This window comes from Lipomyces oligophaga (genome assembly GCF_038497815.1).
Source record: "Lipomyces oligophaga strain CBS 7107 unplaced genomic scaffold V1516scaffold_7, whole genome shotgun sequence".
NCBI classification, from domain to species: domain Eukaryota; kingdom Fungi; phylum Ascomycota; class Lipomycetes; order Lipomycetales; family Lipomycetaceae; genus Lipomyces; species [Lipomyces] oligophaga.
In genome coordinates, this window is record NW_027117791.1 from 610,322 (window position 1) to 631,830 (window position 21,509).

The 21,509-nt window shown below is 43.1% G+C and overlaps 11 protein-coding genes across 11 annotated transcripts; 7 read left to right on the plus strand and 4 right to left on the minus strand.

Annotated features, from left to right (window-relative positions):
* Positions 1–13: 13 nt before the first annotated feature.
* On the plus strand, positions 14–1,281 carry V1516DRAFT_680052 (uncharacterized protein). The gene has a single exon (XM_066923026.1). It carries the CDS (start codon positions 94–96, stop codon positions 1,150–1,152), a length of 1,059 nt encoding a protein of 352 aa, XP_066775728.1. The 5' UTR covers positions 14–93; the 3' UTR covers positions 1,153–1,281.
* Positions 1,152–3,600, minus strand: V1516DRAFT_680053 (ribosomal protein S5 domain 2-type protein). The gene has a single exon (XM_066923027.1). The coding sequence runs from the start codon at positions 3,251–3,253 to the stop codon at positions 1,316–1,318; it is 1,938 nt and encodes a 645-aa protein (XP_066775729.1). The 5' UTR covers positions 3,254–3,600; the 3' UTR covers positions 1,152–1,315.
* A 536-nt stretch (positions 3,601–4,136) lies between these two features.
* On the plus strand, positions 4,137–6,323 carry V1516DRAFT_666033 (fungal-specific transcription factor domain-containing protein; the record flags this gene model as incomplete). The annotated part of the gene is made up of 2 exons (XM_066920714.1): positions 4,137–4,489; positions 4,565–6,323. The coding sequence occupies 2 exons, from the start codon at positions 4,137–4,139 to the stop codon at positions 6,321–6,323; spliced, it is 2,112 nt and encodes a 703-aa protein (XP_066775730.1).
* V1516DRAFT_680059 (uncharacterized protein) lies at positions 6,176–7,969 on the minus strand. Its single transcript, XM_066923028.1, has one exon. The coding sequence runs from the start codon at positions 7,608–7,610 to the stop codon at positions 6,450–6,452; it is 1,161 nt and encodes a 386-aa protein (XP_066775731.1). The 5' UTR covers positions 7,611–7,969; the 3' UTR covers positions 6,176–6,449.
* A 194-nt stretch (positions 7,970–8,163) lies between these two features.
* Positions 8,164–11,297, plus strand: V1516DRAFT_680062 (Dolichyl-phosphate-mannose-protein mannosyltransferase-domain-containing protein). The gene is made up of 7 exons (XM_066923029.1): positions 8,164–8,441; positions 8,490–8,606; positions 8,649–8,800; positions 8,849–9,017; positions 9,062–9,921; positions 9,970–10,622; positions 10,670–11,297. The coding sequence occupies exons 1-7, from the start codon at positions 8,281–8,283 to the stop codon at positions 10,799–10,801; spliced, it is 2,244 nt and encodes a 747-aa protein (XP_066775732.1). The 5' UTR covers positions 8,164–8,280; the 3' UTR covers positions 10,802–11,297.
* A 300-nt stretch (positions 11,298–11,597) lies between these two features.
* On the plus strand, positions 11,598–12,879 carry V1516DRAFT_628662 (galactosyl transferase GMA12/MNN10 family-domain-containing protein; the record flags this gene model as incomplete). Its single annotated transcript, XM_066919854.1, has 2 exons — positions 11,598–11,847; positions 11,903–12,879. 2 exons carry the CDS (start codon positions 11,598–11,600, stop codon positions 12,877–12,879), a joined length of 1,227 nt encoding a protein of 408 aa, XP_066775733.1.
* Positions 12,880–13,016: 137 nt separating this feature from the next.
* V1516DRAFT_680066 (NIPSNAP-domain-containing protein) lies at positions 13,017–14,288 on the plus strand. The gene is made up of 2 exons (XM_066923030.1): positions 13,017–13,578; positions 13,628–14,288. The coding sequence occupies exons 1-2, from the start codon at positions 13,193–13,195 to the stop codon at positions 14,208–14,210; spliced, it is 969 nt and encodes a 322-aa protein (XP_066775734.1). The 5' UTR covers positions 13,017–13,192; the 3' UTR covers positions 14,211–14,288.
* Positions 14,219–16,695, minus strand: V1516DRAFT_680068 (uncharacterized protein). Its single transcript, XM_066923031.1, has one exon. The coding sequence runs from the start codon at positions 16,596–16,598 to the stop codon at positions 14,295–14,297; it is 2,304 nt and encodes a 767-aa protein (XP_066775735.1). The 5' UTR covers positions 16,599–16,695; the 3' UTR covers positions 14,219–14,294.
* A 139-nt stretch (positions 16,696–16,834) lies between these two features.
* Positions 16,835–17,771, plus strand: V1516DRAFT_680069 (serine hydrolase FSH). The gene is made up of 2 exons (XM_066923032.1): positions 16,835–16,975; positions 17,026–17,771. The coding sequence occupies exons 1-2, from the start codon at positions 16,934–16,936 to the stop codon at positions 17,644–17,646; spliced, it is 663 nt and encodes a 220-aa protein (XP_066775736.1). The 5' UTR covers positions 16,835–16,933; the 3' UTR covers positions 17,647–17,771.
* Positions 17,772–17,954: 183 nt separating this feature from the next.
* Positions 17,955–19,315, minus strand: V1516DRAFT_666040 (60Kd inner membrane protein-domain-containing protein; the record flags this gene model as incomplete). The annotated part of the gene is made up of 2 exons (XM_066920715.1): positions 17,955–19,181; positions 19,235–19,315. 2 exons carry the CDS (start codon positions 19,313–19,315, stop codon positions 17,955–17,957), a joined length of 1,308 nt encoding a protein of 435 aa, XP_066775737.1.
* Positions 19,316–19,635: 320 nt separating this feature from the next.
* V1516DRAFT_708566 (phosphoglycerate kinase) lies at positions 19,636–21,495 on the plus strand. The gene is made up of 7 exons (XM_066924196.1): positions 19,636–19,771; positions 19,872–19,961; positions 20,023–20,343; positions 20,398–20,666; positions 20,722–20,978; positions 21,035–21,155; positions 21,209–21,495. The coding sequence occupies exons 1-7, from the start codon at positions 19,702–19,704 to the stop codon at positions 21,326–21,328; spliced, it is 1,248 nt and encodes a 415-aa protein (XP_066775738.1). The 5' UTR covers positions 19,636–19,701; the 3' UTR covers positions 21,329–21,495.
* Positions 21,496–21,509: the final 14 nt, after the last annotated feature.

Consider the following 21,509-nt stretch of genomic DNA (forward strand, 5'->3'; position numbering starts at 1 on the left):
TATATAGACGAACCAGGTACGGTCGAGAAGGTCAGTAGAGCGCAAATCTGAGCGCAATTGACTGCAATCACGTCCAGTCAGCTAGAATAAAACATGACAGAATACGTTCTCGTAACCGGTGGTGCTGGGTATATTGGTTCACACACCGTGGTCGAGCTTGCCAACGGAGGATACCACACTATAGTCGTCGACAACCTCTGCAATTCATCTGAAGAGTCGATTCGTCGAGTCGAGGAGCTCACCAGCACAAAAGTCCCATTTATCAAGCTTGATCTGCGCGATCAAGAAGCTCTTGATAAAGTTTTTACCGATTACAACATTAAGTCAGTTATCCATTTTGCAGGACTTAAAGCGGTCGGCGAATCCACCAAGATTCCTCTCGAGTATTATGACTGCAACGTTACAGGCGCTGTGAACCTGCTGAAAGTTATGCAGGCTCATAAAGTTCCGAATTTTGTATTTTCTTCTTCTGCAACCGTATATGGCGATGCAACGAAATACGAGAATATGATCCCTATACCGGAAGAATGTCCGACTGGTCCTATGTCACCTTACGGCCGCACAAAGCTGTTTATTGAAGACATCATCCGCGACGCTGCATCCGCTGATCCAAATTTAAAGGCGGCTATTCTCAGATATTTTAATCCTATTGGGGCACACCCTTCTGGTCGGATTGGTGAAGATCCTCTGGGAATCCCGAATAATTTGCTGCCGTTCATAGCTCAAGTGGCAGTTGGACGTCGAGAGAAGCTCCAGGTGTTCGGTAATGATTATGAGGGAAGTCCCGATGGAACTCCGATTCGTGATTATATTCATGTTGTTGATCTTGCCAAAGGTCACTTAGCTGCGCTTTCGAAACTGGACTCTATCAAAACTGATGGTATTCAAGGCTTTGTCCGTGAATGGAACCTTGGTAGTGGGAAGGGATCGACTGTATTTGATATCATCCACGCTTTTGAAAGGGCCACTGGCAAAACTATTCCATATGATGTTGTGGCTCGCAGAAATGGCGACGTTTTAGATCTAACTGCTAAGCCTACTCGTGCAAACATCGAGCTAAAGTGGGAAGTTCAGCTAAGTGTCGAACAAGCATGCCGTGACCTGTGGAATTGGACTACGAAGAACCCATTAGGTTATGGACATGAGCACTAGCCTGCTGTTCTTAATTTTTGAATTATTGATAGATCGTATAGATCGTAATTAGCCAAAATTGGAATGCCTTATATATATGTAACTTTATAGCCTAGCTTCAGAAAATAATTAGATCTCCAACAAATTATCTAGTCATTTTTCAAGATAATCTAGGAAGTTAGATTTACAACTTAAATTCTGGAAACTTGGCTATGCCAATTCCATTAGCTGGATTCAAAGCAAACACAGCTTTACAGGTTTCGCTTTCAGATAGCCCAGGAAACCGTACTGAATAATACTCTCTCCTTAAACCTCGAATAACGGAATCCACATAATCCTCTCGTACAAGCGAGATTACGCAGCCTCCCCATCCTGTACCTGTTATTCGACTACCGGAGGCGCCAAATGATCGTGATATCCGCACAATGTCTTCTATTTCAGGAATTGTTACCTCGAAGTTCCGAGAACAAGACTCGTGCGATGCATTAAGCAATTGACCCAAAGTCTCAAAATACACAGAAGACTCTGAATCAGAAAGAGGTCGTAGATCTGCGTTCTCGGCAGCTAATAAAGAAGAAAAGCACTTTACTCGAAATGATTCTTCTATCACATGGATCGCCCGGCTCCGGAAATTTAAACGATCAGCTCGAATCGGAAACCTAGTCATATACTTTCGGACCATATCCTGCTTTCGTAATCCTATCATATCTGCAGCCTCATCAAGAGTATAATTTTCTTTCCTGAATGTCTCCCTTATCCGATTCAAAATTTCCTTGACTGCTCGTTCCTCACTCTCCCGATCTCCCATTTTCCAACCCTGCTGTTCGCATATCTTATCATAGAATCCCCGTAAGGTGCCTCCGAACCCATCTCTAATTTCCAACCGGCCCACAGAGTATCTGCGGGCCAGTATCTCGGCCGCCAACGTGGTCTCAACTACTCGGACATTATATAAATCGGGACCAGATTCCGTGCGATTCGAAGCGCCCACCAGTGAGTTTGCCAGAACAAATCGAAGACGGGGAACAGTACTCAGCATGTGAACTGGGCGAGCAATAACAAGTGGCCGAAAATCGACCAGCAACGCATTATCGCGAACACCATATACGCAAGCAGCCTGATCCATACCACCGGAATTGACACCAAGTACACGTTCAGAAATGACTGCCGAGTTGAGTAGGAAAGACTTTTCAATCGGAGCAGTTGTGATAACGTTCAGTAAGGAAACCAGAACGGCACAGACCAATGCGGAGGAGGCAGACAAACCTGCACAAGTAGGAATCTCGCCATCGATGAGAATGCGCATAGTCGGCAGGGGGAGAGTCTCCGACGAACATAGTTTAGAAAAGGTGAGAGCGCCCTTGAGACCAGCTAAAAAATATGCAGACCAATCAATGTTGTTGTTGGGACCGATGGGAATTTCGAAGAAAGGGTCTGAAAAGGTACGAGTGTTGAATACCCTTGTAGGATACTTGAGAGGTTGTGAATTAGAAAGTATGATACGGCCGTCTGCGGCCGGATCGTCAGAAGGAATTGTGGAGATGGCGACGAGGACATCATGGGCCATGGCCATCGGCATGACGGGAAACCAAGAATAGTCGATATGTTCGCCAATGAGATTAACTCTGCCCGGAGAACGTGCAATGAAAGAGATGGGACGGGATGAGTAGAGGGCATTAAATCGCGAAATTAACGAGTCCCAGCGGCTAGATTGGTGAGGAACGTCATGAGAGGCGTAGACGTCATCCAATGAATGTATTGTCGGGACCGAGTCTTCTGGTAATGGGAAAGTAGACAGCACAAGGGAAGTTGCAGAATACGGCGGAGGCGGCGACGGACGAGGAGTTGTCCAGGGAGAATGCTGTCTTGAAGATGGTGATGAGGAGAAAGTAGAGATTGAGCGCACACGAGTCTCTGTGTTCTGAGTATTCTGAATCGACTGTGGGGGATGTGAAGAAGTAGCGGTAGAGGTAGCAGTCGAAATTAACATGATTCTCTGCAGTACGTCGTCTTGATCTGTGATCGGGGTGAGATGTCTGTCAACTTTGCGCTCTTTGGAGAGCGCAGGTGATGAAGCAAATAAAGCAGACGGAGCAGACGGAGCAGCATTTGAGCGAGCCATCGCCAGCTAAAGTTCTTTCGCCAACAGCTGAAGAACCTGACAATAACGATGGCCAGGTCGGACCGACTTCGATGCTGGCTTCTGCTTGGGAACTGTCAGTATGGCTGAAAATCAGAGGGGTTGGATCTCAGCCCGTGCAAATCAGTGCGAACAAGGTGCGGCCTCTTCATATTAAGCGCCGTGTAAAGCGAGTAATATTTCCCTATCAGGAAATCTAGAACGTGGAAGATTAGCTTTCATTTACATGGTGTGGACGAGGTGCCATTCCTAGTAATACCTGAGCTCTTTGGCGCGTGAGCACGCTAGTGACTTAAGGAAGTAAACCATCTTTAAGCGCTCCCGCGTCAATGATCCCCACAATAATGAACATTAAATTCTCACCTAGCATCCGAATGGAGATCTCTCATATCACGTGACTAAAAAAGAGGGTTATGTGTCTGCGCTTGCGCTTGAAGATGAATATCAAGGGAGGGAGATGACGGACTCAAATGCATAATTGTTTGGACGAACTGTGCTGAAACCCGGGCAGAATTCGAACTGATATCATAGTGGTGAACCGGAACTGCTACGACTTGTACTATAGGTGGAGTCGTTCAGAGCACTAGTAACGATCTGGAATATAGGACAACCAACAGCGGCAGAAGCGAGTTGGAAGAGGTAATGACCATGTTTGCTGGCCGCTTGAATTGCACTGGTTTTGAATTTAGCTTGAAGTTTTGATCTGTACTGACCGCCTACACTGCTTCAGACCTGCTAGGATTTGTAAAGAATTGGTGATGTTCGAGGGTTTCACCACTACTTTCTGAGGAGTTCAACACAAAGACTGGCTTTTTGTCATTCTGCCATTCATACTTCTGCGTGGACTAGCGATTTATCCGTTTTCATGCCGGGCCAAGATTCCTTAGGAGATCCGCCTAGGGATGCGGCAAGTAATCGTGACTCGGATAGCGACTTGAATCCCCACCGTATCCTCGACAGAGATCACGATAGAGATCCGAGTAGTTCGCCCGACAGGTCCATCAATGACCATCCCGCCTCATTATTCGCATCGACTTTTACTTCAGACACTGCACATTTAGACGATGCTAATTCTGCGTTGCTCACATCTAGTCCGGAATCCTCGACAGATCATAAATCTTCATCTAAGAATTCATCAAATGTAACGAAATCTCTTGCCGGTGCTTCTAAACGTCGTCGAATAGGACTTAAACGGACACGAGATGGATGTTGGCAATGGTATGTATAAATTTGTGTTCATATATGTTTCTTCTCCTGCTAGCACTTGGGACGATTTTAATCAAGCTATTCTAGTCGTCGAAGGCGAAAGAAATGTCAAGGGCAACGACCACAATGCAAAAGCTGCAAAGACAGAAATTGGGAGTGTTCCTATCCTTCAAATCCTGCAGATAATCCGCCTGTATCCATTTCAACAATCCAGCAACTGGCAAGTTCATCTCCGCCCAGATTATTAGGCTCTCCAACTCCGAAAGAACTTTCCCTTGACTCACCTCGTGACTCTTCTGCGGTACATCCTATTCGTCTTCCGCAATCTATAATTCATCCTTTACCTCTACAAGCTTCTTTCCAAGTAGATATTCCGGATCCAGCTTTACCGATTCTCAGCTTCAGCGATGATGGGTCTGCAGATACAGCTGCGTTTGACGACTCTTGGGATTCCATTGCTGCAATATCGTCTTTTGTTTCTACTGCTGTTCAGAAACATGGCCAGCAGGAATCAAATCCGTCTTCTTCTACGACGGATTTGTCGAAGCAAGTGAAACCATTGTTATCTAATTCACTGCCTTCGCTCAATCTTAACAACTTAGAAGTTGATCCCCTTTCGTTACTAAGTTATTCTCGGGAGCAACGCGAATTGGTTTCTCATTTCACCGGTACCATTTCGTCTGTGATTTCTTACTACAAGCATGAGGGCCCATTTCGGAAACTTATTCTCTCACTGCTCATTCCAGTTCCAGGAGCGACTCTTCAAAACTTTCATTCCACTGGTGCCCTATTATCTGCACTTTGTGCTCTTGCGTCTGTTCACAAATCTTATACGCTTGGAATAGCTTTGAATGATCAGCAACTCACATATCATACTGCGGCACTGGAAAAACTCATTTCTCTGTTGAACGCTTTACCTCCACGACTAGAGGACGAAAATACGCAGAATGTTCTATTAGCATCGATACTTATTCTTGTATACTACGAGATCGCCAAAGGCGGATACATCGATTCGATAGGTCTTCATTTAAACGGTGCGTACAGGATCATTACCAGTTTTCTCAACCATGTAATATACAGATTACAAGTGACAAGTAGTTCGGGTCTATCCATGTATCGAGTCTCTAAAGAGACTCTGTTTTTATTCCGCATATTCCAGTATTTTGATGTTATATATTCGCTTTCCAAAAAAGATATGCTATTAGATTCTTCTCTCCAACTGCATCATTTTTTGCTCACTTATTCAAGATTGCAGTCTTTAGGGGATTCAGATCAGAATAATCCAGCTTCCACCTCCACATTTACCGATGAGGGAATCGATCCAGTTATCGGACTTGCTGAAGACTTGTGGCCCATGATCGTTCGATTATGCATTCTATGCAACGATTCAAAATTTGGGAAACAGCTAAGCCCTGATATTGTGAGCAGAGCGAGTTTATTAGAACTTGAGCTCATGTCCTGGGAATCGCCATCTTCACCGTCATCGTCTCCCCATGATTTGGCCATGCAAGCAGCTGCAAAAGTGTATCAGCTAGCAGCGCAGATATATCTTCTGCGAACCTTTTTCCCTTCCGAGAATGTGGCTGATGCAATACAATCTCATGTTCGTGTTGCTTTAGATCAGCTAGCGCGTGTATGTACTTTGGAAGGCAATATGGCCGCGTTACTGTGGCCAGTAAGTGTAGTGGCTAGTGAATGTGTTGACTCTATTGATCGGGGATTTGTTAAAGTTGTTTTCCAAAAACTAGCGAAGCGACAGGGAATGGCAAACGTTATGAGAGGACTACATTACGTAGAATCGGGCTGGACAGGACAGACAGATCAGGACGTCGTTATGTTTGGCTAATTCTTTGCGATGTGCTTGTAAGATAGATAATTCCTTTAATGTCAATAGACGTAATTGTACAATAAATCAAAGCTAGAAAATCCACTCCGTATATATGGCCAAACTAACAAACAACTGCAATTATCATTAAGCAATCCATAACCCTCCGTTCTCCTTTTCGCTTAGCACTTCGATAAGTTCACTGACTTCTTCATCATCTTTGGACCATCCTAATTTGATGCTAGCGCGAACAATCCGTACTTTCGGAAGTAAACCTTCCAAAATAGCTAAAGCAATATCATCGGCTTGAATCTTATTGCTTTGGCCAAGCATACCACTACAATCTAAATCAAGCATCTCAAGAGGATGTCCAGGTGAAACGTTGTCAGGTGATAGCATACGATGAGTGATATAGTCAGTAGGAACGCTTAATTGTCTGAGATTCGGACAATATCTGAGGATAGGGTCGAGTCCATTGGTAGTCAATGTCATCATAGGGAAAGCAAATCGGACAGATTTCAATAACGGTCCAAGCTGGGACAACAAAGAATGAACTGCTTCAGTCTTGATGAAAGGACAGTGTGCCATGGTTAATGTAGTTATAGTATGAGGGAAAATTGTGTTTGTCAAAAATTCGTCCGATATGCCGCCTGCAAGACCTAAAGTATCAAGATTAGGAGGCCACAAACTATTGTCGAAACCAACGCAGAAAACCGATGACCGCGGAAAATTCAGGACAGTCAATGATTGCAAATTTCGAATGGCAAGAAACAGCTCTCGCAAGTCGACAGTCTCGCAGACTAAACTCAAGTCTAGTACTCGCAGTTTATGGCAATGCCTAACGGAAATCAAAGGAGCGTAACCAAAACTTGTCTGCGGAGCATAAAATTCCTCCACTGATTTTGAACATCGCCGTAGGATCCTCGAAGTATAAGAATTCTTACCAGATTGGATAATGAACCGCAAATCCAATACACGAACGTACTTTCCAAAAATATCGCTGGAGGAGATTGTCGTTACAAATGGTAAATAATTCTTAGGAGAGAGATTGGGACGTTGATAAACGTGCTTTATGCTGGCATGGTAAAAAGCTCGAGAAACGTAGAGCAGCGCTGCAGGAAAGGGAGGCGGGATGAGGGACATAATAAGCTCAAGAATTTCGAAAGGTATGTGTCTAGATTGGAGATCAAAGTCTGTTTCAGGAAGTTCTGAAGCAAGATCCGACATGCTAAGTGGACTCGTTGCGGTCGATGGAGGGGAAGTCGATAAGCCATAACTGGAAGAATCTGAAGAGATCGATGAGCTCATAGACGAGCTGTCGAAACTCAGATCCGACAGCGACGAGCTACCAGTTGCTGACGACTGTACTCGCGCTTCACCATACTTCTTACTCGGTGCGCGGCCCTTGCGGGCCTGCCTTTTGGTCAGCCCTGTCCGTATTTTGGTCGAGACCGCCGTAAACGCTGGCGATTAGCGTCCAAAATCTGAAGGATAAGATGATTAGCAATGGATGGCTCAGTGGAAGGATTCGCAGTAGAAGCAGCAGCTGTGACTGGACAAAAACAGCAACAGAAATATTATGAGCCAGCACTAAAAACGTGTTCAAGCAATGCTTGATCAGTCTAAATGTACTGAAAACTGAACAAATATCCAAGCAAGCGCTAAATCTCCCTTGAGGATGTTCTAAACCATCAAATGTCGACCTCAGCCTGTTTACTCTTGTCAAGCGCCTTGTGGCTCACATGATGTATCATGTGACATCATTGTACATACCCCGTCGTAGTGTAAGTGTATTGAACCCCTGAGGATGATTGAGACAAGAGACACGTCGACGCGTCTATTTTTACGATGCCTTTGAGATTCTAGTGATCGCTAAATTCTTGTTAGACTCTCAGCGTTTTGTTTGTGGATTTTATCGTGATAAGGACAGAAGCTTCGCTCATCAATTGTTCGTGTAAGCGTCTTGTTACTTTCAATAATGGGATCGAAAATGGCTGTCAAGTTTACAACCTTGCCATTGCTGGACAAAGCTACTGTCATGCTTGTTACTGGTTTAGCAACGATAGTGCGATTATACAAGATCTGGCAACCGACTTCAGTTGTTTTTGACGAGGTTCATTTTGGTGGCTTTGCAACTAAGTGGGTACTGGGATAACTGTAGTGCCAAACGGGGAACTAATTGGTTAGATATATTAAAGGAAAGTACTTTATGGATGTCCATCCGCCCCTTGCAAAACTATTGATCACCCTTGCCGGATGGATGTCCGGCTTTGATGGCAGCTTTGATTTTAAGGATATTGGAAAGTAAGTGTGCCAGCTGTTATCCTATCGTAGCTAATGAATTAGAGATTATTTAGAACCGGGTGTTCCCTATGTGGCCATGCGCATGCTTCCTGCTGTTCTAGGTGTTCTTGTCGTTCCCCTCACGTTTATGACTTTAAAAGCACAGGGATGTTCTAGTATTTCTTGTACTATGGGTTCATTTTTAATCATTTTTGGTGAGCTTATGAAGTTTGTTCCTGACTACCAAGGCACTAACCATGCAGAAAACGCTTTGGCTACACAATCACGATTCATTTTACTGGATTCACCCCTAGTCTTCTTTACTGCTTTGACAGCATATGCTTGGGCAAACTTCGAAAACCAGAAGGCCTTTTCAAAGGCGTGGTATTGGTATTTGTTTTTGAGTGGCCTCAGCTTGGGCGCAACAGTGAGGTGTGTAAAAATATTTACTCAAATGATCTCAACTAACAAACAAGCGTCAAATGGGTTGGTTTATTTACAATTGCTTGGGTTGGTTTATGCACAATTTCTGGCCTGTGGGATTTGTTAGGAGATTTATCGGTTTCACCTGCTCAATATTTGAAGCACTTCGCATGGCGTGCCGTGTTTTTGATCGGTGTTCCAATCTTCTTTTACCTGGGCATATTTGCGATTCATTTTCTTTGTCTTGTAAATCCAGGAGATGGTGACGGCTTCATGAGTTCAGAGTTCCAAGCTACTTTAAATAATAAGGGAATGGCAGATATGCCTGCAGATGTTGCATATGGAAGTAAGATCACCCTCCGTCATTTGAATACGCAAGGGGGATACCTGCACAGTCACGACCATTTGTATCCTGGTGGATCGCAGCAACAACAAATCACATTATATCCACATAAGGATCACAACAATATGTGGTCTGTTGAGAATACTACAGTGCCAGAAACGCCATTTGAAGAATCTGAGCCAGTATTTTTGAAGCATGGCGATTTCATTCGGCTTCGTCACATTTCTACGTTTCGTCGACTGCATTCTCACGATATTCGACCACCAGTGACTGAAGCAGATTGGCAGCAGGAAGCTTCATGCTATGGATACAAAGGATTTGATGGAGACGCAAATGACAATTTCATGATTGAAATTGTTGAATCTAAATCTAAACCTGGTCCAGCGCAGGAACGGGTTCGGGCAATCGAAACTAAATTCAGGCTTATACATCAAATGACCGGCTGTGCTCTGTTTTCGCACAAGGTAAAATTACCTAGTTGGGGTTACGAGCAGCAGGAAGTTACTTGTGCAAAACAGGGAACAATGCCTAATAGCATTTGGTATATTGAACATAATGAACATCCGATGTGTGAGTTAAGGGCAAAATAGAAATGGTATAGTTATCTAACTGAAATAGTGGGACAGGAGACCGAACGTGTGAACTATCCCAAAATTGGGTTTTTAGATAAATTTTTTGAGCTTCAGCAGGTCATGTGGGATACTAACAATGGGCTTGTAGCCTCACATAACTGGGACTCGCGTCCCGAGTCGTGGCCTTGGCTTCGACGAGGAATCAATTTCTGGAATCGCGATCACCGACAGATCTATCTGCTTGGAAACGTTAGCATTTGGTGGATATCGTTTGCAAGTATTTTAGTTTTTTTGCTTTTCAAGATTATCGTTACGCTGCGCTGGCAGCGAGGACATGCGGATTATTCCAAGCCCTCAGTAGTGCAACTGAACGCAAAAGCTGGTACTTATGTATTAGCATGGTGGCTGCATTATTTTCCGTTTTTCTTGATGGAGAGACAACTTTTTCTGCACCACTATCTACCTGCGTTGTATTTTGCTATTTTGACAATGACAGTCATTTTCGACGTTGCCAGTAAAAAGATATTGCGAAACAAATATTTGATTGCATTTTGCACGGCATTGCTAGTGATGGCGAGCATAAATGTCTATATTCGATTGAGTCCCCTGATATACGGAGAGCCGTGGACGACCGAATTATGTCAGAAGGCGAAGTTAATGCCAAATTGGGACTTCGATTGCACTTCATTTTTCAATAGCGTGAGTCTAGAACATTTCATTGAGGATAACTAACTAACGAGATCCAGTATGATGGATACAAATCGAATGGCACATTTGTCAAGCTAAACGACCTTCCGGATCCGTCGACAGCGAGTATTGCAGATAGTATTTTGGAGGAATTTCAGGCACCGTCAGCAGTTATTCATGATGAGCTATGAATAATGTAAATAGATTGCAAAATATGAAAGAGTAAGAGCTCATGATAAGAGACCATGTTGAGTGTCCATAGCATACTACTTCCCCGACAAGCTGCTTTAGAACGAAGCGCCTTATATTTATTCATCAATCAAAATCGATATTCGAATTCGTATATCTATGAATACTCTCCATTTAGTTTGATTAGTTTCCTTTAATTGACCTTCATCTTTCAATGGTGACGCTTTTCGAAGATATAAATACCCAGATCCACCATTTTTGCGATCCAGTGGCCACAATCCAGAATAAACCACATGAAACTCGAGAATTGATTACGGTCTAATTACGTTCTAATAAATATTGGTGTTTATTCCCCCTTCAAGAATATCTTTAATGTACTCGAGATAACCAATTTTGATTATGTAATTGGGTGGCAGCAGATGATGATATCATCGGTCGACGTTAAAGTCGATTATCACATGACGGCGTTGGGCGTTTAGAGGTAAGCATTGAGCGACATTTTGTGTTATTTTTGGTCTAAGCCAGCAATTGAGAGCAATTAAGTAGTTCTTTGACAGTTATATAATTCTATAACTAAAAATTCAGGTTGGTTTTCAGAGCAGTCCCCTAGTTAAAAAGTGCGGCAAACCTGCAGTTGCCGTTCAGTCGCAGAATCCGTCTTACGAACAAATCATGTTCACACTACCCTTCAGAAGATTGGTTCTCGCAACCGCGGTTCTTTGTCTCGTCACCTTGGCAATTAGCATTTCCGGACTGAGCTCTACTCGTAAATCTTCCGTCTATTCGCTATTGCCTTCGATGCTTACAAGACCAAAGTTCAGGTCTGGAAAGGAAGTCCTGATTGACGGATTCGATGTCGACGAGACGGCTGCTCAAACCCGCCATCAACGAGTCTCTGACCTCTGGATGGCTGCAAATGATACATTAGAGCCTAAGGGCGATAAAATTGTGCTTCTTACAGCTTCAGATGGTCGGGGACACAATGCGGAAATTCCACATTTAATGGAGAATGTCGTCAGTAACAGACAAGAGTACTGCGCATACCATGGTATTTACAAATTCAGAATAGGCTTTCAGGTTGCTACAAGTAGCTAATTGTTTAGGGTACACCTACGAATTCGTCAATATCACGAAGTACAGTAAGCCAAATCAGCACATTGTTTGGTCTAAATTGCCTATCATCCTTGATTCGTTCAGAAGAAACCCAAATGCAGAATGGATCTGGTGGCTGGACGTCGACGCCATCATTGTCACTCCGCAGATTGATCTCGCCAGTTATTTGCTAAGTCCTGATGCATTGAAGTCATCAATCACATATGGGAAACCTTTGTTGTTGCGTAATGGTGCTGACTCGGACAAACTCATTCCAAGCGAGGTAGACCTGACTATGGTCGACCTGATTTTGACGCAGGACCACAATGGCTTAAATTGTGGGTCCATGATTTTCAGAAGATCTGCTTGGATAGAATCACTGATTGAACTCTGGTCAGATCCGAAATATATCAATGCGAAGTACGAGCGTCTTGAGCAAGACGCACTTCTGAATTTAGTTTTGTTTGATCATCCGGAATTACTTGACCATATTGCATTTGTTCTACAACGTAAAATCAACGCATATTCTGTTGGTGGAAGGTTAATGGGATGGCACGAAGGCGATTTAGTTATACATTTTGCAGGATGTTGGGTAGAACATATGTGCGAAAAAGTTTGGAATGATTATATGAATCGGCGAATTCCACTTCAGATTTCAAGCGAAAGGAAGAAAGTCGATGAAGGAGACTTCGTGGATTCTACTCAGATCCAGGATGCATCTGGGTTGGTGGACTCTGACCTCTCGAGTGCCACTCCCTTGACGAATGATCCAATAGCTGCAGCTGACGCTGACGCATCATTAAAACATCTGGATTCAGCGGATTCGGCAAATGCAGCTGATTCTGGTACTTCTGTCAGCCCAGATGGCTCAACTAATCCAGCAAATATTGTGGATCATACGGACATGATCGATAGTACAGTAAGACCTTTAAGTGCACCGGACGAAACGGCCTTGTATTCCAACTCACATGATGAAAATAGCAATTGACCAAAATCTTTTCATAATATCTGTAACATACGAGAGCATCTGTACAAATATATTTTTCCTACTTATCTTATCTGTTTATCTGTAGCAATATCACATGCTGTGTCATGTGTTTGTTGCTCCGGGGCTGTACCTATGCCTTTAACTTCCCCTCTTCTCTTCAAGCGGAGTATTGGCCCCTCTTGTGTTACTATATAAACTTGGCCAGTTACCCCACTAATTTATCAATTTCCGATATGCAGTGCGCTATTATAACTACGGAAGGTGCTCCAGTAGTGCCTTTGTCGAAGAATCATTTAACATATTTAACATCAAAATGTCTTTAAATTTTTTGAAAACTAGTTCAAAGCCAATGTCCTCCGCATTTGTCCGCAAGTTCCATAATTCAGCAGCACTTCTTAGCGTCCCCAAAGAGTCAAAGCGAGTACCATCCCTGGCAAATATTCCACCATCATACAAAGGGCACTACTTCACGGAGGATTCGATCACAGAGCCAGACGCTCAGCGTCAGAGCACTGACTCAGATTCGTTCGCGAAACAAAGTCTCATCAAGAGCTTTCTCTTTGGATCGGCTGATCTCAAGCGGGAACAAGAATCACTCGAGCGCTCAATTTCCTCCCAACTGATGCGGGGAAAATATGTCCACGAAATCACTTATCACCATGTAAAGCCTGGATCCAGTCCCGAGTATGTCCAGTTAGTGTACGTCTCATTGCCACTGGATTTGGTAATGCATTTTACTAACAAGCAGATCCGAGGCCTATCCTCAGATTGCAGCTGATCCTTTAAACAAAGTCAAGCTAGTCGGAAGTTGGCGCGTCGTTGTGGGAGACCAAGACACATTCATTACCATTTGGGAGTACAATGGCTACGCAGGATACCATGAAACTAACTACAGAATTCATAATGATCCTGCATTTGTCGGGTATCTCTCGCAGCTTAGACCGATGCTCCGCTCTCGAGTGAACAACATTGTTCAAGAGTTCTCATTCTGGGGTGGTACTGCTGTTCCTCACAACCTTGGCGGATTGTTCGAACTGCGTTCTTATGATCTACAGCCAGGGCGGTTGCTCGAATGGGAGTCGAGCTGGAAGAGGGGGATTGAACATCGCAGAAAAGTCATGGAACCTGTCGGTGCATGGTTCTCTCAGCTAGGGGACCTAAACAAAGTATTCCATCTTTGGCAGTTTGCTGATCTAGAGCATCGTCGCATTTCTAGGGATAAATGCTGGGACCTCAAGGGCTGGGCGGATACCGTACACGAAACTGTTCCCTTAATCAATAAAATGGAGTCGAATATTCTCGTTCCTCTTCCGTTTAGCCCGTTGAAATAGCATCTAAGTTCAAAGTTTAAACTCTGTAATTGACTTTTACCGCACCGATTAAATATACACAATATACCATATACAAAATAATATCTACACACCATAAATACGACGCCAATATCCATCTGTGACTCTTTCGCCAAACCGACTGAGAGCTTCCTCATAATCTGGATCAGTATTTAGAATAATCGGGGATCCTCTGTTAGAAATGAACTTTTCAAACTCTTCTTCCCAAGTCTTTTCTTGTCCTATAGGGAAATGATTGGTTTCAAATTTAGAATTTGGTTCATTCTCCAGATCGGTGTTGCGTCGAAATCCAGTTTCGGCACGGGGAACTTTACTTTTTGCGTCATGAGGCCACAGATCTCCCCAGCTAGCTTTTCGAGCATCATGGTATGCTTGACTATTAAGCCCTTTTGACACTGTCCATCGTTCAATGTATCCACGAGGACTGCATACATCCATGACTGCATGCTTGTCCCGTCTCTGAGGGGAAGCAATCAGCCTTGGCCATGTCAAGCTTTCCTGTAATGTCTCAATATCCGGCAGCAAAGTATTGTTTTCATCGTTGCCTTTGCTTTGAACGATCAAATATGATAACTGTGCCACTTCATGATTACGACTGCTGCTTCGGCCCTTCCCTGCCAATGGAAATTTTTTGTGGGGATGTCCATTTGTTGACGAATTATTTCCTGTCCAGCGACTTGACAACTCCTTTCCTCGTTTCAAATCGATCAGCCATCGAGGCTTTTGCAACATCTGCGGGAAATGACACCATGTTCGCCGAACATATTTCTTATCCTTGATTGTCCGTAACTGCAGTGGACAATGTTGGTGATGCGCGCATGGCGCGATAACTCTCCAAGACGTATTACTAATCGGCTTCGAACTGCCATTCAAATTATTCACTAACTTTTTTATCTCTTGCTCTTCTTTTGTATGTCTAAGTCGCTCTTCCGGAGAAGCATTATCTGGTATCGGAGAAAATTCTAACTCATATTCATCATTTTTGCGAATGGTAAATAACTTTCGAGATAGGTCTGATTTAATATCTTTTGAAAATTGTTTATGCAAACGCTCTTCAGAAAAAAGACTAACTCGTGGACCCTTCGGGCGCAGGATTACTTCTCTCGCGCGAGCTATCCTCTCGAACCCAAGTAAATTACCTCTTTCGATAAGCACTAGAACACCACCTGGTGCAAGAAGATCTAAAACTGATTTCAATCGCTTTTCAGATTCACCAGCTCGTTTTTCTTCAGGAAATAACAAATGGTTTATAGCTATTATTAGATCATATTTTTGGCTTCCTGGTGGTGGTAGAGAGTTCAATCTGAATCTGACACCTTCATGCCGATTACTGATAGACGAAAAAAGATCATAATCTGATTGAAAATTGGAACTCTCACCAGATTTTAAATCAGCATATGAAAGTTCGTCAGAATTCATTAATTTCTGCTCGAATCGGTCGACAGAGGGTGTCGCTAAATCGTCAAATTCACGAAGTGTCGTATAACTATTTTGAAATTTGGTTGATTCATAATTTTCGCCTCTCGACACGGCCTCCAAATGTTCTTCGTCGCTGAATATACTTGGAATAACTTCTTCTGAGTCAAAATCATCAGCTTTTCGGACTTCTCGAGATTCAAAAGAATCATTATTATATTTCTTAGAATCATGGTCAATTTTCTGGGCTCGCAATAGTTCCATTCCTCGACGTGCCATAAGCATATCGCCATAAACTACCGAAACCACTCGATCAGGATTGTATGAATCGCTTCCTTCAAAGACCTCGTTCAAGGCAAGAATGCCTGTTGCGGGTCCATGCCCAATATCTAAAATCTGTTTAGGCCTCCAGGAAGGTCCTAATCGGCGACGAGCCTCCGAAAGGGCATATTGTACCGAAGAAAAGCTCTGAGGAAATAATGCTGCTATATGTGCATCCACAAGTCCTCGATGAGGCCGATTGATTGCTGCTTGTGTTGCATTTGATAAGGCTAGTGGATCACGCGATGCAGAATATAAGCACTCGTAGATATATCGAACCATTCGTCTGATCTTCTTCATTTCAGATGGCGAACCACCAATAATCTGATTAATTTGCTTGGAAAATCTAATTGACGGAAGCCTAGCCTTTCCAAGCAAAGTGTTTGGATGAAATCGGGAATTCGCTGTCGCACCAAGAACCCATTCATTGGCATATACAGCTGGAATATCTCGAGAGTCAAATATTGTAGCTCTTCCATATTGATTCACACGTTCAGCTGAAGGAATTGCATTTGAGTCCAGCTCAGACTCAGATTGTGAGGACAGTTCGCGAGTAAATTTGGGCACTATTGAGCAGAACTTCAACGTCAGCGGCCTTCCAAGCGTCGCTTTTCCCACCAGCTCCACTAACATTCCGCACCTCGTAATCTAGACTCACTAGCAATTAGATAGATTTCAAAATATTCTTAAAATTGAGAATTAATGCTTTCCACCTTGGAAAATACCAGCACCTGAGCCCAAATCCTGGTCATCATCAATCGCGGCTGGGAGAAAAAAATCCATATTGGGAGTTTTATTCACGTGATACGTCGGCGTTAGGAGAGCTCGAGGCACGTTTTTGAACTAATAAAAACAAAAATCGGGGAACACTTGATAGAAATTTTAAATGATTTTGGTCAGAATTTGAACTGCGACAGGTTGACTTTTGATTTTATATAATTTTTAAAATTGGGTTATAGCTTTTCACCATGTCTGCTGGAAAAATTTTATGTTTACATGGCTATACTCAGGTAAGTTGATCGATGCTTGAATTTCCTCATTTTGTACTGACATATCATAGTCGGGACCCGTATTTGCAAAACGAAGTGCAGGACTGCGAAAAGCCATTGGGAAAATGGGATATACTTTACATTACGCAACAGGGCCAATTGAAAGACTCGTTCCCAAGGATGCGCCTGAAGAAGAGCGAGAAGCTCTCTTTTCAAAAGGATTTAAAGAAGAAGATTCGTATGCTTGGTTCGTCATGAACGATGAAACGAACCAATATGATGGACTCGAAGATTCATGGGCAATTCTCAAAACTTATATTGAAATGGAAGGTCCTTTCGTAGGTCTACTTGGCTTTTCGCAAGGCGCTGTCCTAGGAAGTATGCTTATTGGTAAGCTCAAAGTCCTCGTTCCGTCTATGGCTGAAGATCTTAAATGGGCCATTCTTGTCAGCGGATTCCGAGCTCGTTGCGAAGGAGCTGATCAATATTACCCTATCGATATCCCCACAATGCATATCATGGGTCTTGCTGATTCTATTGTTTCTCGTGAAAAATCTCAGACTTTGATAGATGCTTGCACTGAACAGGGACGTAAAGTGTATGAACATGACGGAGGTCATTTTGTACCAAGCAAACGAGAAGCAGTCAATACAGTCACTGGATGGATTGCCGAGATTAGCGAATCCAAATAAAAAGTCTTTGTAGGAACAGTGACAGAATGGATATATAGATTGCTTCTGCTTGTATTTGATTCTATCTATTGTGTATGTATATCTAGAATAGATTAAATATCCAACGTCAGAAATGAAAATCTTCAATATGCCAAATAGTAGACTCATAAAGAGCGGTCCCAATTAATTTGATTCATGGTTCGCCGACGTCTCGATCGATTTTACTCGAATTTGTAGCATCAGCATTAACTGTCAAATTGGGTACACTAACGTCCGCATACTCACTGCATCGTACAAACAAATTAAATAATGATGCTCAAATTTCAGAACTATTTCATGTTTCTCCCATTTTTCTTTTGCTGCTGTTCGGCTTGTTTCTTAAGAATATCCATAGCTGCTCGCAATTGATCTTGAACACTATCGGAATGCTTTGGTGTCATAGCAGCTCGCTCACTAGCAGTAGGCAGAGGTGTGATTCTAATCAATCGACGAAATCTATTCACCTGCAATAAACGAGTCTGAATCAACTGAAATGAGGATGATGTGGCGAAAAAAAGTACTAGTCCAGTCGGAAGATCTTTCGTCACATAAATAGATAAAAGACCCACAATCATAAGCAACATTTCAACCTTGGGTGTTAACTTTCGTACAGCATTTTCCCCACCTAGCTTGATCGACGCTGCAAAACATAAGAATGATATCAGATGTAGCCCTAAGTAAGGGTCTGGGGCACTAAGGTTTGTAAACCAGGCTGCTCCTTGAGTCGTAAAGTCGGAAAAACTAGACTTCGCCATTAATTCAAGACCCATGATCATTCCTCCACTAACAAGTAAGTTGACAAACATAGGAAGCATTAAAGTTCCCATTCTAACTCCATATTGCTTCATCACGGCTTCCCGGTCTTTTAGATAGTCCTGGACGTAATCGGGACCTTCTTTCTTCAATCGCTCATCTAATTCACGTAATTTAGGCGCAGCAAACAGTGCTTTAGCAGAATGATCGGACGATTGTATATATGCTGGTGCTGCAAGCAGTCTTACTGCCAGAGTAGTACAGACAATGGCCAACCACCATGGCATATCCCCAGCCACGTGCACAAATTCAATCAATCTCTCGCAAATATCCCAAGGCCAAAACCAAGTTTTCGCTAACCCGATTGACTGTAAAAATCCGATGTGGTCAGACGGAAGAGCTGCTGCCTCAAGAAACGCATGCACAGCTGGATCGTCGGGAATCACAAGAACATCGTTTGCTGAAAGTAGCTGAGGTATACTTTCTGATGAGTTGATCACAGTAGGATCAATTGCACTAGCTTCGGCTGAAAAATCTTGGGAGCCAACTGATGACGAGGAATTGTTGGCATTGTCGCTCAAGAAAGGTACTCTTTCTCCATCCTGATCTGCAGGAGCCTTGTCAACCATTATTTCTTCACTGGAGGAAGACTGTACTAATGGCGCACTGGAGGATTTTCCACTACCAAATAATGAAAACTGACGCGCCAAAATAGGCGAGTATATTTCTGCCACCCGATTGTGCCGATGATGTATGCATTGTCTCTGCAAATCTCTTATTAGCATCAAAATCAAGCATTTCTCAAGATTAAACTCACAAAAACAAATCCCGAGTTAATAGTCCGCACAGTAGCCCTCGTCGCCAACAGCCGATAAACTGACACAGCTGAACCCGCCATTTGATCTCCCTGGTTATCGCAGTATTGCCTGTAAAATAAAATGTCCACTAGATTCATACATAATTCAAAAATTTCAAAGCTCTCTCTTCGAGAAGGGTCATCCCTCTCGGCACATGATACAAAATCACATTAGCAGCCGGCAGGAAGGAAGCTAACCGACAAGTCCCGATTTTGTTTCCGAATTATCCCGACATTTCCCCACACAAGCTACAATGCGTCATGAAACTAAGGCTGCGAATTGGGTTTTGTAGCGACCTTTCAGGATTATTAGAAAGAGAGCGCTTTCTACCCATTCTGTTTACAATCAGAATTGTTTTCTTGTTAAATTCATTAGCAAATCAGCCATTTTTCCAATTGAATTAAATAATTGTCGCTGCAGTTAAAATATGTCTCTTACGAGTAAACTTGCGATAACCGATGTCCCGCTCAAGGGCAAGCGGGTCTTCATTCGTGTCGGTATGCTTGCAGATTTACGATCCACTGGTAGCTGTTCTTGTTCCTCCAAAACGAACATCGGCAGCAATTATTTGGTGAACGACTCTAACATATATCATAGATTTCAATGTTCCACTGGATGGAACGACCATCACAAACAACCAACGTATCGTCGCCGCGCTTCCTACTATTAAATATGCTATTTCGCAAGGTATGATTAGATTTCTTCACGTTTATGCGCTGTTATGGTAGCCATTCTCACGATAGATCAGAACCCAAGGCGGTCATTCTGGCTTCGCATTTAGGTCGTCCTGACGGAAAAATCAATTCTAAGTACTCCTTGAAACCCGTCGCGGCTGAATTGACAAAACTCATCTCTGCCCCCGTAACTTTTCTTCCTGATTGTGTTGGACCAGCTGTTGAAGCCAAAGTTAATGCGGCAAAAAATGCTGAAGTTATTCTTCTTGAAAACCTCCGCTTTCATCCTGAGGAAGAGGGCTCATCTAAGGTCGACGGAAAGAAAGTGAAATGCGCTCCCGAAGATGTTGAAACATTCCGCCAGGGTCTCACTGCGTTGGCTGATGTCTATATTAGTAAGTTGGTATGTGCATTTTTCGCTGATCTATTTCTAATTCCAAACTTATTAGACGATGCTTTTGGAACTGCTCATCGTGCTCATAGCTCTATGGTTGGCGTGGAGCTTCCTCTGCGGGCCTCAGGTTTCTTGGTAAAGAAGGAGCTGGACTTCTTCGCAAAAGCGCTCGAGAGTCCTGAGCGTCCTTTCCTCGCTATTTTGGGCGGGGCGAAGGTGTCCGACAAGATTTTGTTAATTGATAACCTCATCTCTAAAGTTGATGCTCTCATCATTGGCGGTGGCATGGCGTTTACATTTAAGAAGACTCTGGACAATATGAGCGTAAGTCGCGGGAATTCTATGTTATATATTGGTAACATTTGTTAATGCGTAGTAGATTGGTGACTCTCTTTACGATGCGGAGGGAGCCAAAACTGTTGCTGAAGTTATCGCAAAGGCTAAGGCAAACAATGTCAAAGTCATTTTACCTGTCGACTATGTAACCGGCGATAAGTTTTCCAAGGATGCGACTGTTGGTTATGCAACGGATTCTACCGGTATCTCCGATGGCCTTATGGGACTAGATGTTGGAGAAGAAACTTCAAAATTATTCGCTGCTACTGTAGCTGAGGCAAAGACTATTTTGTGGAATGGGTAAGTTCAGAAATCACATTAGAATTTAATCTTCTTGTTTAACCTCTGTCAATTAGACCTCCTGGTGTCTTCGAATTCGACAATTTTTCAAAGGGTACTAAGTCTCTTCTTGATGCTGTGGTTGCCGCTGCTTCAAAGGGCACTACTGTCATTGTAGGAGGTGGTGATACGGCGACTGTAAGTAGAATGCTTTTTTTTCTTGTTATTTTCCTATGTTAACGCTATTTCAGGTCGCTAAAAAGTGGAATGCTGAAGACAAGCTTTCACATGTTTCCACCGGAGGTGGTGCCTCGCTCGAATTGCTTGAGGGTAAGACCCTTCCTGGTGTTGCAGCATTGAGCGACAAATAAAAAAGCAAAGAGCTGGTCTTTTTTTTTTTTTTTCAATTTATTGATTTATCTTTTTTTGTCATCTTGTTGAAATTGTATTAGAAAATACTATTTGATTTTCAGAAGTAATTTGGGCTCCAAACCAATAATAGTTGGGACGACTCGCTCAGGGTTTATGGTAATTAATGTACACAATAAAAAT

Excerpts from the sequence above, each read along its gene's own strand:
- V1516DRAFT_680066 (XM_066923030.1), top strand. The coding sequence starts at position 13,193 with ATGTCTTTAAATTTTTTGAAAACTAGTTCAAAGCCAATGTCCTCCGCA. Across the intron at positions 13,579-13,627 it reads CCCGAGTATGTCCAGTTAGT|ATCCGAGGCCTATCCTCAGA; the intron begins GTACGTCTCATT and ends ACTAACAAGCAG.
- V1516DRAFT_708566 (XM_066924196.1), top strand. The coding sequence starts at position 19,702 with ATGTCTCTTACGAGTAAACTTGCGATAACCGATGTCCCGCTCAAGGGC. Across the intron at positions 19,962-20,022 it reads TAAATATGCTATTTCGCAAG|AACCCAAGGCGGTCATTCTG; the intron begins GTATGATTAGAT and ends ACGATAGATCAG. Across the intron at positions 20,344-20,397 it reads GTTGGCTGATGTCTATATTA|ACGATGCTTTTGGAACTGCT; the intron begins GTAAGTTGGTAT and ends CAAACTTATTAG.
- V1516DRAFT_680053 (XM_066923027.1), bottom strand. The coding sequence starts at position 3,253 with ATGGCTCGCTCAAATGCTGCTCCGTCTGCTCCGTCTGCTTTATTTGCT.
- V1516DRAFT_680059 (XM_066923028.1), bottom strand. The coding sequence starts at position 7,610 with ATGAGCTCATCGATCTCTTCAGATTCTTCCAGTTATGGCTTATCGACT.
- V1516DRAFT_680052 (XM_066923026.1), top strand. The coding sequence starts at position 94 with ATGACAGAATACGTTCTCGTAACCGGTGGTGCTGGGTATATTGGTTCA.
- V1516DRAFT_680068 (XM_066923031.1), bottom strand. The coding sequence starts at position 16,598 with ATGTTAGTGGAGCTGGTGGGAAAAGCGACGCTTGGAAGGCCGCTGACG.
- V1516DRAFT_680069 (XM_066923032.1), top strand. The coding sequence starts at position 16,934 with ATGTCTGCTGGAAAAATTTTATGTTTACATGGCTATACTCAG. Across the intron at positions 16,976-17,025 it reads GTTTACATGGCTATACTCAG|TCGGGACCCGTATTTGCAAA; the intron begins GTAAGTTGATCG and ends GACATATCATAG.
- V1516DRAFT_680062 (XM_066923029.1), top strand. The coding sequence starts at position 8,281 with ATGGGATCGAAAATGGCTGTCAAGTTTACAACCTTGCCATTGCTGGAC. Across the intron at positions 8,801-8,848 it reads TTCATTTTTAATCATTTTTG|AAAACGCTTTGGCTACACAA; the intron begins GTGAGCTTATGA and ends CTAACCATGCAG. Across the intron at positions 9,922-9,969 it reads ACATAATGAACATCCGATGT|TGGGACAGGAGACCGAACGT; the intron begins GTGAGTTAAGGG and ends TAACTGAAATAG.